We start from the raw sequence: 15,447 nt of genomic DNA on the forward strand, positions 1-15,447 counted from the left end.
CTATGTGTGGCGGCACTATTAATATTAGTTTGCCGATCAATATGCAGCCAGTGGTGGTCAGCATTTTTTTTTACATGCTGATCTCAGCGGGCAGAATTAGGCCCCAATATTCAATGCTCGACTATATCTGAGCATCGGCACTGAATATCCAGGGCCACGCCAGCATGTACTGGCCAACAGATCTTAAACAGATCCTGGCTGAGTCCTCCCTACCCCATACCAATCCCCCTCCCTTTTTCCCTGAATACATGAAGCCCCTAACCATGACCTTACCCACCGTAGCCCCCCCGCCAGGCCTACCTTTGCTACTCTGATGACAGCGGTGTAGCCACTGGTGAGCTTGGGCCCACCCATTTTGGGCTCAGGCCCTCCCAAAATCAGTGCTCCATTAGCGTGGCAGGCGGGGATCTGCAAGCTCCGACACACCAGCCGAAGCCCTCTTAGCAGAAAGACCCTGTGCAGTCAGCTGCAGTGTTCCTGAGCCGCTACTGCCATACCCCTCACGCATGCTCAGTTTGCGCACATGTGCGGAGGCTGGCCGTGTCAGCGATTCTGGGACACTGCTGGCAGTGGCACAGGGTCTAAGTGCTCTTTCTGCGGGGAGGAGGTCTTCAGCTGGCGGGACTTGTGGATCCCTGCCAGCTCAGGTATTTCTTTTCTTTTTGCGGTGGCAGCGGAGCGGTGGGGTGGCGGGCAGGTAAGGGGGGGTGAGGAAGAGATGAATCTTCAGGACCATCCTCCTTGGGCTCAGGCCCACTGCAAATCAGCCCTCTGACTACACTACTACCTGGTGAGATAGGGGGTCCTACAGGCAGGAGCTATGCCCATTCATTCCTGCCCATTATGGCTATGGCCTCAAAATATACAATTTCCTGCGATGGCATTGATGATTAATTCAAACACAAGCTGGAGGTGGCATATGGAAAGGAGACACAGGCACTTACTTTGGCTTCTCCAAGGGATCTGGCTCATTACGAGCCAGGCCAGCAGGAGACTTCTCAGCTTCTTCTGCTGTCAGTAGGTGCAGCTCAGCTTCAACTTTACCCTGGGGGCAGCAGAGAAAGCAATATAGATATTACATATCCTTGTTTTGTTCACATGAGCAGATGGTATGGATAGTGAGAACTTTACCAATGGAAACAACGGAATGATGTTGAGCTAATGTAGTTCATGCAGTTCTGGGAGACTGGAGAACTGTTACTCAAGGAGCTAGCTATTGGCTCTGGCAAGAAAGTTTCATGACAGCAGTGTGATCTCTTTGTTTTGGCATCATGGCCACTTTAAACTCCAGGAAATGAACTGGGGCCAAATGTCTTTCCGGTTTATTGCTGAATAAAAAATTGGGGCCTGTATCAAAACTCAACTTGTAAAGCTGCTAATGAAAATCATTACTTTTGGTTCTACTAATGGACTTCAGTACTATAATGTCTTACAGTTAGAAATAGTTTGTAGGAATTTGTTTCTAAAAGACCATATGTGACACTGCACTATTATATCCAGTGTGGCCTGTGATAGTCAGTCTAGAACTAGACCTTTCCAACTTGTAACTTATAAAGAAGCAAAGAAAGAAATAGGAGAAAAAGGTCCTAACTTATGAATAACACTGAAGGCAAAAGTGTGGTCCAAAAAGAGATCCAAGAAGTCCAAGAATGGATATGTCTTCTATTACTGATTGAAAATAAAAACCACAGACAAAATCAACTCTTCCAAATGAAGGATTTGAACAATACGCAGATGTGATAAAGGATAACAGCAGTGCATGCTAGCTTGAAATTTGACCTTGCATCTGAGGAAGGGTTTTGTTATCCTTTATCGCATCTGCATATTGTTGACATTACTGTTTGAATAGTGTCATCCGCATATTAGTGCAATCGACTCCTGATGCAGGCATCATTTGCCGAAAAACGGCCATGTCAAATCATCCTCCTCCAACTGGAAGAGTTGATTTTATCTGTGTTTTTATTTTGAATCTATAATAAACAGATGACTTACATCCATTCTTGGATTTCTTGGGTCTCTTTTTGGCTTATAAAGAAACAGCATTCTTTGCTTCAGACTTGTGTTCCTTTCTCCTTGTAATTCCCTCCTTCTCAGTTCCCCTCCTCCATTGCTTCTCCTGTTTCCTCCTTACCTGCCTTCCTGGTTACACTATCCCTCTTTTTTCTGAGTGTCCTCTCTCCTTCCCCTTCCCTCTAGTGGTTCTTCTCCTACTCTCCAATCCCTACTTTACTCACAGGGCTGCAGCCAGGCCGCATAACCTTTACGTGTTGCCATTAGCTCCCTCTAGTGACAGATAGGGAAACTGACTTAACCAAGTTCAGTTTCTCTACCTGCTCAAAAATACAGTTAAGGGCAGAGGCAAATAGCTATGGAAAATTGTTAAGGATAATCTGACCAGCTAAATATTTGTGATGCACTACAAAAAAAAAAGTGACATTATGCTATTTGGCTATCTCTAAAATTGAACCATATGATTTGGATCATCAGGAATACCCAGGGGGTAATTTTCAGACTCTTCACTCTGGGACAAAGGACACACATACATTCTGCTCTCATACTTTATACCAATTATCAAAACAAAAGCAGGCACATAGTTTCACTCACCACATCTGATTTTTAGGATACTTAAATGATGTGCTTCTTGGATCAGATGTATGCAAATATATCTCATGTATATTCATTATGGAAATCCTAAAAACCTGTCCTGTTCACAGCACTCAAGGACTAAGTTCACTATCCTTAGTCTATTGCTTGGCTGCCATTATGAAATCTGAGACCCTGTCACATAGAGGTATGAATCTAGGGTTCTCAATAAACACTGTGGAACCACAGGCTGCTCAGTTGCTCTTTTAAAAATCTTCGTTTCTGCTTGCTAAATCCTTATTTTGGTTAAATAGTAATAGAAAGGGGCAGCAAAGCTGATAGAGTTTCTAATATCTTACAGTGAGTTCCATTTCATCATTTTCATTTCGAGCTACAAAGGGCCACCAGCCCTTGACCCTCTTCTGTTTGAAGATGGAGACTGTGGGCAGTTCAGCCTCAGTTGTCACCATGTCTATGGAGCACTGTTTGGCTGTTTTTGCTCCTCGAGGAAACCGATTTAAGTCCAGCTCAATTGCACCTGTAGAGGAGGAGCACATTATGTTCAGCAGGATGGCACAGAAGGATAATACCTTACCTATGGGAGTCTTTTACAAAGGCACGTTAGCGTTTTTAGTGTGTGCTAATGATTAGTGAGCTAAGGGGTCCTTTTACTAGGGTGCGCTGAAAAATGGCCTGCAAAAAAATGCCCTTTTAAAAGTTTTGCTGAAAATGGATGTGCGGCAAAATAAAAATTGCCGCGCGTCCATTTTGGGTCTGAGACCTTACCGCCTGCCATTGACTTAGCGGATTTATGCACACATCTTTATCGCAAAGCAACTAGTGCTAATTGGTGCTAATTGGTTTGTTAACCAATTAAATTGCACATGCAAATTGGGCGCACGCTCAAACTTGTACACACAATTAAGAGTGCCATTTATAGAATCTGGGCCTAAATGACTAACATTTGCCATCAAGTGCACGACTTCCAGCCATAAAAAGAACTCTAAACACAATACCACAGCCAAAGATAGTTGTGTTGAATATAGAAACATGCATTTTAAATCTCTGAACATTTGCAGTAATAGATAAAGTATATTGCTTAAAAAATAATTTGCCAATATCACTGCTCAGCTGGTACCCTGCAAACCTCCTCCCCTGTACTAAACCCGCTGTGGGTTTAAATACTTTTTCTGTAATCAACTTGGATTCTGTAACTTTCAAGCATTAAGGACTCAATTTTCTTTCAAAAACATGCATTGATAAAAGCATCATTACAGTTAACATACAGGCCCTTCTTTTATAAACGTCTCCATAAGTAAATAGAGACATGTACACATATAAATGGGGTTTTGGTTAGACATGGATAGAGTACGGTTTAGGCAAGGCCAAAATATAGACATGTGTTCTCCATTTTATAAGGAGAATATAGGTGTACAGCAAAAATTTTCAGTGTCAGCTTTTATACCTGCGATGAGGTACATGCAATTGTCAACAAAGGAGGTGGTGCAAAAGTTCCCATCTCCAACCTCCTGACATCCCAGAGCCCCACGCATGAATCAGTCAGTCCCCTCCCCGACAGGCCAGACCCCCCCCCCCACCTCCCCTGATCTCACCTCTGGTTATTACTAGGGGTCTCACTAGTGTCCAGTGGGAGGTTGGGGGAGGGGCAGAAACAATCCCTAGTTGCTTCTACTTTGCTGGTGGATGGATTCAAAATGGTGCTGGTTAAACCCTTGTTGTAGTCTGGTCTGCCTGTCAGGGGAGGGGTCTGCTTTGTTGGGAGGTCTGGCCTGCCTATCAGGGGGTCTGCTAATTGGGGTGGTGGGGTTCTTGGCTATTGGAATCTTGTCCTTTCTCTCTTGGCTTTTGGGGGCAGCTATTTTAAAAAGCTGCTGCCATGCACATTTGGGGACAGCAGGATGCTTTTTCCTCATGTGCAGCTTTTTTAAATTGCTGCTTCTACCTTTGCATTTGCCAATTCCCATCTAAATCATTTTACAAAAGGCTCTGCATGTGGCTGGGCCTTTGGTAAAATAGCAGGGGAATCTGAGGACGTCCTGACCTGGATATCTCAACATTCTATGTAAAGTGGGGCTTTAATTCTCTTGACAACTTTTGTCACATTTTCTTCACACTTCACTATTATCTGGCTAACGTTTCTCTGCTTACAACTTTAGTCACAGTTCATCCATATTCTTCTTGTTTGTGTCTTTCCTCTTGAAAAGTTGTGATGCCTTTCCTATGTAACAGCTTTGCTAAATGTTTCCGCCATAGAAAGAGAGCATGAAAGCAAGTAAGTACATTAAGCCTATTTGATCATTTTCAGTAAGGGACAGATCACTAGCATTTGAACTCATATCTGGTTAATGTAGACGATCATATAACTACGCCATGCGCCCTCCCTGCCCATTTTCAAGTCCTTACTCAAAGCCCATCTCTTCTCCCTTGCTTTTGGCGCCTAACCACCTTCCCCATTCATGATACCTACACTGACTACATAGTTTGTAACCTTTAGATTGTAAGCTCTCTTGAGCAGGGACTGTCCTTCCCCATGTTTAAACTTGTACAGCGCTGTGTAACCCTGGCAGCGCTATAGAAATGCTAAGTAGTAGTAGTAGTAGTAGTACTTTTGTCTGGTGGGCTATGCACTCCTTATGTTGACCAGGATGCTGGGGAAAGGGGTTGTTGGTGGTAGGGTACCATCCAAAATTCTCAGTTAGGAACTTACAGATTTTTTTTAAGATAATGAGAGTTACCCAGAAGTATACATACCAAGGAAGTCATCAGCAGAAAAGTGGTCAGCGTCCCAGACCTGCATAGTGAGGCGCGCTGGGATCTTGTACTCTGTCTCATCCCAGGAGAACATGGACTCTTTTTTGGAGATCACTATCTTTTCCTCAGCCATCAGGTAGTCGAAGGGGAACAAGAAGCGCCAGTTGAAGTTGCCCTCACCGGTGAGTGAGTGGTAGTGAACATCAGTGTCCTGCTTGTCCTCTTGCTGGCCCTTCAGCCACCTATAGCCATTCCCCAGATCCACAAGAAAAACAAGTCAATACATGGAAAGAGAAGCTCTTTCTAGAGAGAACTGAATGACTCTGCAGTCTTCAGAGCTCTAACTGATTTTGACTTTAAAAGAAAAAGGACACACATTTATTTCTATAGCTCTCATTTCTAATCTACCATATTTTGAAGTAGCTTTTATTTTTAACTCCCTTTTCATTAAAATTTATTATTTATTTTGTAGATGAATGCGTTGAGTCACATGGTTAGGAAGATTATATTTGAATATGTTGTGGATTCTTGGCCTATGGATACAGAGAGTTACAATTCTGTTCTATTCTTAGCATTTATATCCCGCTTCAATCAGCAAAGAATCTAAGTGGACAACCAGAGATAAGAAACAGGACTTGCTGTAGTAATGGAGTGCCAGACTATATACATATATGAAAAGCTCTGTGTTATATTATTATGATGTATATATAATTCACAATTGTCTATCTCTCCATCATGCTTTTTTTTGAGCATTTCTAGATGAACGGAGGGCTCAAATTTGTTATATAAACCAAAAATCATTATGGGTGTCTTAGGAAAAGCTATTATCCAACCTCAGGAATCTCTCTTGTTCTTCCTCTCCCTCACCTCCCTGCCTAGTCTCAGCACTCTTTCCTCCCTTCCGCTGCTCAACCCCACTAAGCTGTTTCGCCATCCTGGTCTTTCTCCACCACTCTCTCTTCCCCAGGCTACCCCCAGCACTCAGTCTTCTCTCCAGCTCATCTCTGGCACTCTCTTCATTCAAATCCCATTGTTTGATGACATTTGCAATCCTGTTAAATCTGCATCTGTAAAAAGCTGCAGGAGATTATAATTTGACCAGATATGTTTTATGGGTCTTTTCTAGTTTTTCTATCTAACATCAGAACTTTTCTTACACTAAAATGTTTTGTATAGTGGTCATCATTACACAAAAAGAATTGTGTGGCTAAATGTGGAAAAAGTAGTTTAAACCTTGTTTTGTAACCTATGTTTAGCATTTTCTTTTTTTCTCTTCTCTTCTTTGTTGCCTCTGCATACAGGCATAAAATGGACGAAAACCTTTAGTACACAGGACTCACTGTAGCAGCTTGGCCACAATTTGCTTGCTTTATTGTTACAGTTGAAAAATATCACATAGCAAATGAGAAATACCTTTTATACAGGAGCAGACTGGTTATATCAAGCTCCCATAAAAACCACTCATGATTCTGTCACACTGAGCTGCTACAGTAGCAGTGAAATGTTCAATAGCTCGCAATGACGATGCAATGTGACACAGAAAACATTTCAGGGAACAGTTCCAAATGCTCATTTGATGACATCCTGTCTATCCTGTTCCCTTTCATTCCACTTCTCCCCTTCTAAAAGCAAACTAGCATAATACTTCTCATTGGCAAAAAGCCCATTCTCCCACGTTATTCTACATACACCTGCTACTTCAAAGAAACAGGACACTTCTAACATTGTGCTAACAAGGACAATTAAAAAAGAAACACACAGAAATTCTTCATGCAACAGATCTTACGTGAAGCATTCATCTCCAGGTGCAGAAGAAAGTTAAGAAGCAACCCAGAACTTACCTGGTTTATGCAAGCAAAAGAAAAACAAAATTGAAGTTGCCCTCTCGTTTCCCCTTCTCAAATAATGTTCATATGCTGAGAAGACAATGATGCAAGTACATGAAGCCCTGTGTGCAATCAAACCTACTCCCTTTCCAATTCATGGGACTGGGTAGGGAGTCTGGGGAAGAAAAGTAGCCTTCTCCAGTGCTGAGGGCTCAAGCAGTCCCAATTGTATTGATTTTAAATCTATTTTGATTTAATTTTCCTGGAGGTTTAAAGATGGCATTTACAGTCTCTTACTCATGCCAATGGGCATCAGATATAATATAATACCAATGATCTGGGCTTCTATTTGCCACGGTAGAAAAGAAAGAGTGGGAATGACCAATGCGATGTGTCAGGTTAAAACAAACCCTTTATTCATATATATCAGTATTTGCTTGAAGACAGCACATAAAGTAAAAACCCTAAAGCTTCACTTAGCAGAAACCGGCTCAAAAGTTCTCTAAATCGCAGGCATAGAGGTGTGCAGTTACACTGAACCGGTTTCTAGTGTTGCTAGTTTTATTTTAGCACAAATTTCATATTGATCCCTGTTTTGGACTCCAGATGAAGGCATAGGCCGAAACATGGACCGTGTTGAGTACACTGCTAAGTGAAGCTTTGTGGCTTCTACTTTATGTGCTGTCTTCAAGCAAATGCTGGTATATATGATATGAATAAAGGATTTGTTTTAACTTGACTCATTGCATCGGTCATTCACACTTTTTCTTTTTTACTTTGACATTTGTGGGACTGTTTGGTTTTCTCTTTTTGCTGGACTTTACTTGTAGAACTAAATACATGTCCCTTTGGGATTACACATCCATTTTACTGCAAGGGATAGAAGGGAGGGCTCCTTGATTAAGGGACCCATTTACTAAGCTGCGTTAGAGATACATTAGTGCTTTTAGCGCACTAACCATTGGCGCATGCTAACTGTGTAGGCGCTCACAATATTCCTATGGGTGCCTACACAGTTAGCGCACGCTAATTTTGTGCACGCACTAAAAACGCTAGCGCACCTTAGTCAACAGAGCCCTAAATGTTTTAAAAATTCAAATTATTGGATGTTTTGTAACAATATGTTAGAATTTATCCAACCCTACTCCCCCTCCCCCACAAAATATATAAAGTAGCTCACTTCAGTCTTATCAATGATTGAAAACAAGTTTGGCCAAGTTCTTCTACTGTGGGGTAAGCTAAATCTAATAATACTATAGAGCAGGGGTGTAGCCAGACTTCGGCGGGAGGGGGGGTCCAGAGCCCCCCCCCCCGGTGCCGCCGACCCCCCCCAACCATTGCTGAACCCCCCCGCCACCAACTTTGACCCTCTCGACCCCCCTTCCTGCCGCCAACCCGCTGCCAACCCGCCGTCGCTTACCTTTGCTGGCAGGGGACCCCAACCCCCGCCAGCCGAGCCAAAGTCCTCTTCTTCCCAATCCCGCGCAATGCTTCGTTGTAGTCTGATGTCCTGCACTTGCAAAGGTAGGCGACGGCGGGTTGACAGCGGGTTGGCAGCAGGAGGGGGGATCGAGAGGGTCATCGGCAGGGGGTCCGGGGCAAATCTATGGGGGCCCAGGCCCCCCGGCCCCATACTGGCTACGCCCCTGCTATAAAGCACACTATAATCAATGTGACTACAGTATACTGTTATGTACCTGAAATCTGTTCTTCAAGCACCGTTGCTACATATGTAGAGGAATAATTCAGTTTCTATATGCCTTTCTTGAGACTGCCTGCTAGTATACCAATCAATGCCAATTACAGTGGTGCCTTTCCTGATGTAGATACCTGTCCACTGGGCACAGGACTGAAACAACCTGCTCATTCCAAATAAACCACAAGGTGGCTCATCCAGTATGGATTATGCCAAAATGGTAGCAAGTTTTAATCACTACCAATAAGACAGCCTAAAAATGAAGACTGAAAAAGTTGGCTAAAGCCTTGAATGTCAAAATAGTTTCTTTGTCAACTAACGTAACGGCATCACTATGAGCCAATCGAGCAAATGAGTTGGAAATCGGAGTGGGATAGCTTTAAAGTGCAATACAGTCACAGTGTCACAAGCAATGCTGAGGGATGGGGTTGGGAATGCATGTAAAACCATACCAGAGGCTGGAAGAAAGAAAAGGAGGGGGCCAAGAGGGAAATCCACTAATGCATCATTTACTCCTTGACATAGATGTCGGACTTCTTCTGTCCTGTACGGAAAACATCACCTTCTAGAATCACTTTATCAGTGTCCAAATAATTACATGCAGCTCAGAACTAGACAGCAACAATGCAACAAGAAACAAGGAAGGAAACAAAAGCCAAAAAGAACACAAAGCAAAATTCCATTAATCACACACACACCACAAAGAAAAATAAACTCAGCAGTGATGGCGGAGGCTGTGTAAGTGTGTGTAGCACCCATGTACACACAAAAGCATTCATGCAACATGAATACACACATGGAGCTCACATTTCCACTCTTGTACATACCCCCTGACAAAAATGTCACTAGATTTTTCTCCTGTGAAGTAATCATCATCTTCCAAGATTACTTCATCTGTGTTCCATATTATCACTCTAAGCTCGTATCTGGCAAGGAGGAAGTGAGAAAAGGTGAGACCAGGCCATGGAACAGGAGGGTGAAGATGAATGAGAAAAACAGAACAGGAGAATTAGATATTTGTAGTCTAGGAGCCCAAGATCAATGTATGAAGAGAAAGGTGCTATGGATGATACAGTTGAAAGTGTGTTAACATAAAAGATGAAGAGTGTTTTGTGATATATAACAAGAAATCAATGCCAGTGTATTTTGCATAGTAAAAGATGGTACCTCATGCTGGTTCGGTGAAAGGAGAAGGAAAGCAATGATGAAAGTACCTTGCAATTTTGCCTTTGTGGACAAAAAAACAAAAGAAAAAACCTTTCCCACTCCACTGGAGTAGAACAGTTGATTGTTGGGTTCTTCCATTAGTGCACAATATACCAGAAAACTATCGATTGAAGAGAGCTGGATACAATTATGTAATTAGTTGTTAGGATTGGGATTGATAGAGTTCTTTGCACTTGATTAATGCATTAATTCACCAGAGGAATTATAACTGCTACATATTTGTTCAGTTACTGAGATTTCCTCTGTCCTTATTTTTAAGAACACTGGAAGAATTCGTGACATCGATAGAGATGTGGCTACATCTAGTCATTCCTTAACAAAGTGACTGTTACCATACTACTATTGTTTGAGTCCTGTATCCAACTGTCTTTAACCTGTGGTCCTTTGTTGGATCTGACCTCTTATTCCTGACTGTTTCATCCACAAAAATATAGACCATGAAATAAAGGCATAACTTGGGTGTGAGGTGTGTTAGTGGGTAGGTTGATCTTCTAGGCCACAAGTCCCGGGTCAGAATATCTGCCTGACATTTCATGGGCTTGGGGTGCATAGGTCTGTTACTCTAAGATCTAGCAGCCCTGAGCCTGGAGCTCTTGGGTTTGAGGAGACTCTGGGCTTTCAGACTCAGGAATCAATTGATTTCTAGTGCTTCATTTTTAACTTCAGAGCTTTACTTCAACTCTAACATACAAGTAAAACCCAGCCTTAAAATTTGTAATAATTTAGCAGAGAAATGTAAAGCCACCTCCCTGCATTGGAAGTAGCAGTTAATTTCTGTGTTAAAGGACATTCAACTGTACAATTCTAGCATACTTATTTGCAGCTTGGTTTAATATATGATTATCTGCAGTAAAATCTACTGCGATATTGGAAATTATTTGAACACATCAAAAAGTATGCCAAAACAGAAGTTAAACAGTATGCTTAGGTTAGTGTACTTTATTACACAGGCCCCTTTAATAGCACCACTGTGTAATGATATAAATATCTGTAACTGAGTGGAAGCTTGAAAGACTGGAAGAATGGTTAAGTTTGGAACATGAGCTTCAGTGGACACAAAAGTACTCTAGCTGTATGTCATTTAGAATGACCACAACTGGAAACTATTGAACTAGAAATAATCATATCAGGTGAACTGAGAAAGTCATGGTCAGTCAGTGTAACAAAACAACAGGAAAGATGAACTCGGTACTTGGTTGCATAAGTAGAGATGTCATCAGTAGGCGAAAGGAGATAATCTTCCCTTGTAGAGGTTGCTAGTAAGACTCTACTATGACTACTGTGTACTGTTCTGGAGATTGGACCTTTGTAAAGGCAATGATAGAATGGAAGCAGTTATAGATGGGTTAAAATACAAGATTTGCAACATAAATCCTGCAAAGAAAGGCTTAAGGCATTTGCTAGAAGAATGAAAGGGAACATGACAGAAATATTCAAATAATTACTGAGGTTAGAAATTTCCTTCAAATTTCCAGCAAATATATTTACACTTTTTGAAAAAAAGGCTTTCCTAACCTCTACGTTCGTGGGAAAGTTATCCAGACTTCTTGACAAGTCTGGTTAGCTGGCACTCCTGACAGAGTTCAATTCTCTCTCCTCTCTTATTTAATTTATTCCTAGACCTAACTATTTAAATTGTGGAAAATGTGGGTTTAAGTGCCATCTGTTTGTGGATGATATTCAATCGGTGATCCATTTGGATAAAAACCCTGATGAACTTGTGCAACCAATGTGTTTATCAGAATTGGCCCAATGGTTTAAACAGCATCACATATAGCTTAATCCAGATAAATCAGAATTGAGACTATTCTAGAAATGGCGTACAGCAGGTAAATATCCCTTAACATGCAAGGGGATGCCTATATTAGCAGTTGTGCATGCCATTCTGTGAGGTAGCATGTAAGTGCCTTAGCACTCACCTTCAAAGAGGGCACACTCGTGGGCAACGTTTCCTCTAAGGAGTGGCCTGGTGTGTGCAAATTTGTTTTGTGTGAGCAATAAGTTTTAAAGATCAACAATTTGGCATGCCACAACTAGCGCAGACCACGTTTTACAATGGTTTAGTAAAAGGGCCTCTTAATGCATAATATTCTTTGTCAATCGCATATGGTCTTGGTTTTCTCCATACAGTCTATTATGGCTGCTGTTTTCATCCTGGCTTACCTGGAAGTTCAAGTACAAAAAGTCACTTTTATTGTACCTTGAAATCTGCCTGATGGATTTAATTTTATCCATCTACTATCTCACCTTTGAGGAACAATGAACTTTAATAGTCTCCCACATAGCATCATGCAGGTGTCAAAGAGAATTATACTCCCTCTAATGCAGCAGATGCTTTAAAACTGGGGCGAGAGAAAAAAGGATAATGGAAGAAGTGGAAGAAGTTAATGTAGGATAAGAGGGGGGCAGGAGAGAAGTCGTTTTCTTTGCTGGAAACTTTTTTATGCATACTTCAACATTTACTGCTCCCAGCAGGGAAGATCATAAATATATATACTGTATGCATGTCTCTTTTCTCTTGTATCACCTCAACAGTCACTTTACTTTGATTGTGGGTGGTGAAACTGCCAAAGTCTAAGCATCCAGAGTCAATGAGATGAAAGAGTTTCACAATCAAATATATTTTAAAGATCTGATCTATGAAACAGAGCTGTTAAGATGGAATGATTAGATCTACTTTCTGGACAAGACTCATGTGCAATTACAATGTTGCAAGGGTAGTAGTGGTAGATAAAGTGGGGGTAATTTGTTCCCAGAATGCCTCTGGAGGCTATTGAAGGTTCACTACCTTTTTGGTTTCCTTGGGGAAATGTCGATGGCTGCTCCTGGAGCTGGCATGTCCATTGGAAACATGTCCACCCACATCTCCAGACGGCCCTGTAATATACAAGCAAGAAATCAGGTAAGAGGCACTTCATCTTAATAGTTACTCATCTATTTATCATTTGAACTCTCAAGGTATCTTCTCCATACTATTTTTCTTCTGGGAATGCCCAAATATTTTCTATCCCTATACCATACACGGGTTCCAGCTAATGGGGCTTGTATAGAACATGACTAGCACAGGATGTGAAACAGTTAAGGGGGATATCATGGTAGCAAGGGCCACAGTTGGATATTTAATTAGTTTTTGGAACTACATCTCCCATGATGCAAATGCTATTGCTAGAGGAGAATATGCTGCCCTATCAGAGAGGCCCATCACTGCTGCTGGAGATGAAAGGAGGTGAAAGGCGAAACAGAGGTGATGGAAAGGATGGTCATGATAGAACTGGTTTGATGGAGGCTTGGAAGATGGAAGGGATAATGGAAATCAGATTACTGAAAAGCTATAAAATAGCCAAGGAGAAAGAAGAGGGTAATATCAGACAGGGGAAGATGAGATTGATGATAATCAGACTGGGAGAGGTGGAAGGAGAACAAGGGTATTAGTGAAGCATAGGAGTTACGTAAGAGCATAAGAATAGTCATAACTGGGTCAGACCGATGATCCATCTAGCCCAGTATCCTGCTTCCAGTGGTGGCCAATCCAAGTCATAAACACCAAACAGAATCCCAAATAGTAGCAAGATTCTATGTTACTGATCCCAGGGATAAGTAGTGATTTTCCCCATGTCTGTCTTAATAGCAGATAATGGACTTTTCTTCCAGGAACTTGTCCAAACCTATTTTAAACCCAGATATGCTCACTCAACATGGTTTATCCAGGTAGGAGCTGATCCTGCATGATTATACCCTTTTGAATATCAGGCCCCAGTGGCAGCCCTACCATTAGGCCACCTGAGGCGGGGTCCCTAGGTGGCACTTTTCCTGGAGCGGCATATCCCCCTTCCTTCTTCCATCCCCTTCCCCAAGTTTACCATCTTTGTCCATTTTCCAAAAAGGGACGACGGCAGCAGAAATTCCCATATGCTGCCCTGCCGTGGCACTGGCCTCTTCTCTTTACTGCGACCCACCTCTCTGATGTAACATCCTATTTCCTCAGAGGTGGGCTGCAGTAGAGAAGAGGCCGGTGCTGGCGGCAGGGCAGTGCATAGGAATCGCTGCCACCACCACCTTTTGGAAAATGGGGAAAGAAAGTAAACTAGGGGAAGGGGGTAGAGAAAAGAAGGGGGGAGATGCCAGACTGTGGCCCGGAGCGGGGAGGGGCGGCATCTCAGCTCTGCCTCAGGGTCCATCTTGCCTTGGGTTGCCCCTGTCATGCCCTATATAAATATCCACATCTCTAACGATTTAAAAATATGGTGAACCATCAAGTAAGGGATATGAACAACTATACAAAATATCAAGTACAGAAGAAGCCACTAATAGAATTGAAAAATGGAGGAACCCAAGGGCTGTGATTTCCCTGATGTAGAGTCTTTTGAAACATGATTTCACATTGGATAATCTACAGCTTGTTAAAGGAAGCTTCTACAGAAGATAAATAAAAGGAATTAGAAAACATCTTTCTTATACATGTGCTGAAAGGGTCCTTTAATATAGATATAAAATGTGTTTTTGAGTACACTGATATAAAGAATCACCGTTTTATGGAATTAGGCAACTTTTACACTGATGATGAGAATGAGGAGGTGATTTCTTCTCTACTTGATATATTGTACAATTATTTACCTCTTACATTTGATGATCTACCATAGTTTTAAATAATTAGAGGTATGAATATTTAAATATTTTTTCTGTGAATGGAGAGCACTCTGAGGGGCATAATCGAACGGGGCGCCAAAGTTGTCATGAGGGCGTCCTCGCAGGACAGCCCCGTAAAGGGCGGGGCAACCTGTATTATCGAAACAAGATGGGCGTCTATCTTTTGTTTCGATAATACAGTCGGGGACGCCCAAATCATGAAATTTAGGTTGACCATAGAGATGGTTGTCCCTAGGTCATTTTTGAGATTGTTATCCCTGGTTTTTGGCAATAATGGAAACTGAGGACGCCCATCTCAAAAATGACCAAATCCAAGCTATTTGATTGTGGGAGGAGCCCGCATTCGTAGTGCACTGGTCCCCCTCACATGCCAGGACACCAACCGGGCACCCTAGGAGGCACTGCAGTGGACTTCTCAAATTGTTTCCAGGTGCATAGCTCCCTTACCTTCGGTGCTGAGCCCCCCAACCCCCCCACTACCCACAACTGTACACCACTACCATAGCCCTAAGGGGTGAAGGGGGCACCTACATCTTGGTACAGTGGGTTTTGGGGGGGGGGGTTGGAGGGCTCAACATTTACCAGCAGAAGTGTAACAGGTAGGGGGGGATGGGCCTGGGTCCGCCTGCCTAAAGTGCACTGCACCCACTAAAAACTGCTCCAGGGTCCTGCATACTGCTGTGATGGAGCTGGGTA

General features: G+C 42.4%; 1 protein-coding gene across 4 annotated transcripts in view; it reads right to left on the reverse strand.

The window, feature by feature from the left end:
- The window catches only part of OTOF (otoferlin), a 762,055-nt gene that overhangs the window by 8,384 nt on the left and 738,224 nt on the right, over positions 1 to 15,447 (reverse strand). For all 4 annotated transcript variants that reach the window (XM_030198653.1, XM_030198655.1, XM_030198656.1 and 1 more), the window contains 5 exons: positions 12,893 to 12,981; positions 9,705 to 9,803; positions 5,356 to 5,597; positions 2,943 to 3,121; positions 945 to 1,045 (listed from right to left, as the gene is read on the reverse strand). In XM_030198653.1, the coding sequence (XP_030054513.1) occupies positions 945 to 1,045; positions 2,943 to 3,121; positions 5,356 to 5,597; positions 9,705 to 9,803; positions 12,893 to 12,981 (710 nt within the window). The remainder of the gene's footprint in view (positions 1 to 944; positions 1,046 to 2,942; positions 3,122 to 5,355; positions 5,598 to 9,704; positions 9,804 to 12,892; positions 12,982 to 15,447) is intronic.

This window comes from Microcaecilia unicolor, chromosome 3 (genome assembly GCF_901765095.1).
Source record: "Microcaecilia unicolor chromosome 3, aMicUni1.1, whole genome shotgun sequence".
Classification (NCBI taxonomy): domain Eukaryota; kingdom Metazoa; phylum Chordata; class Amphibia; order Gymnophiona; family Siphonopidae; genus Microcaecilia; species Microcaecilia unicolor.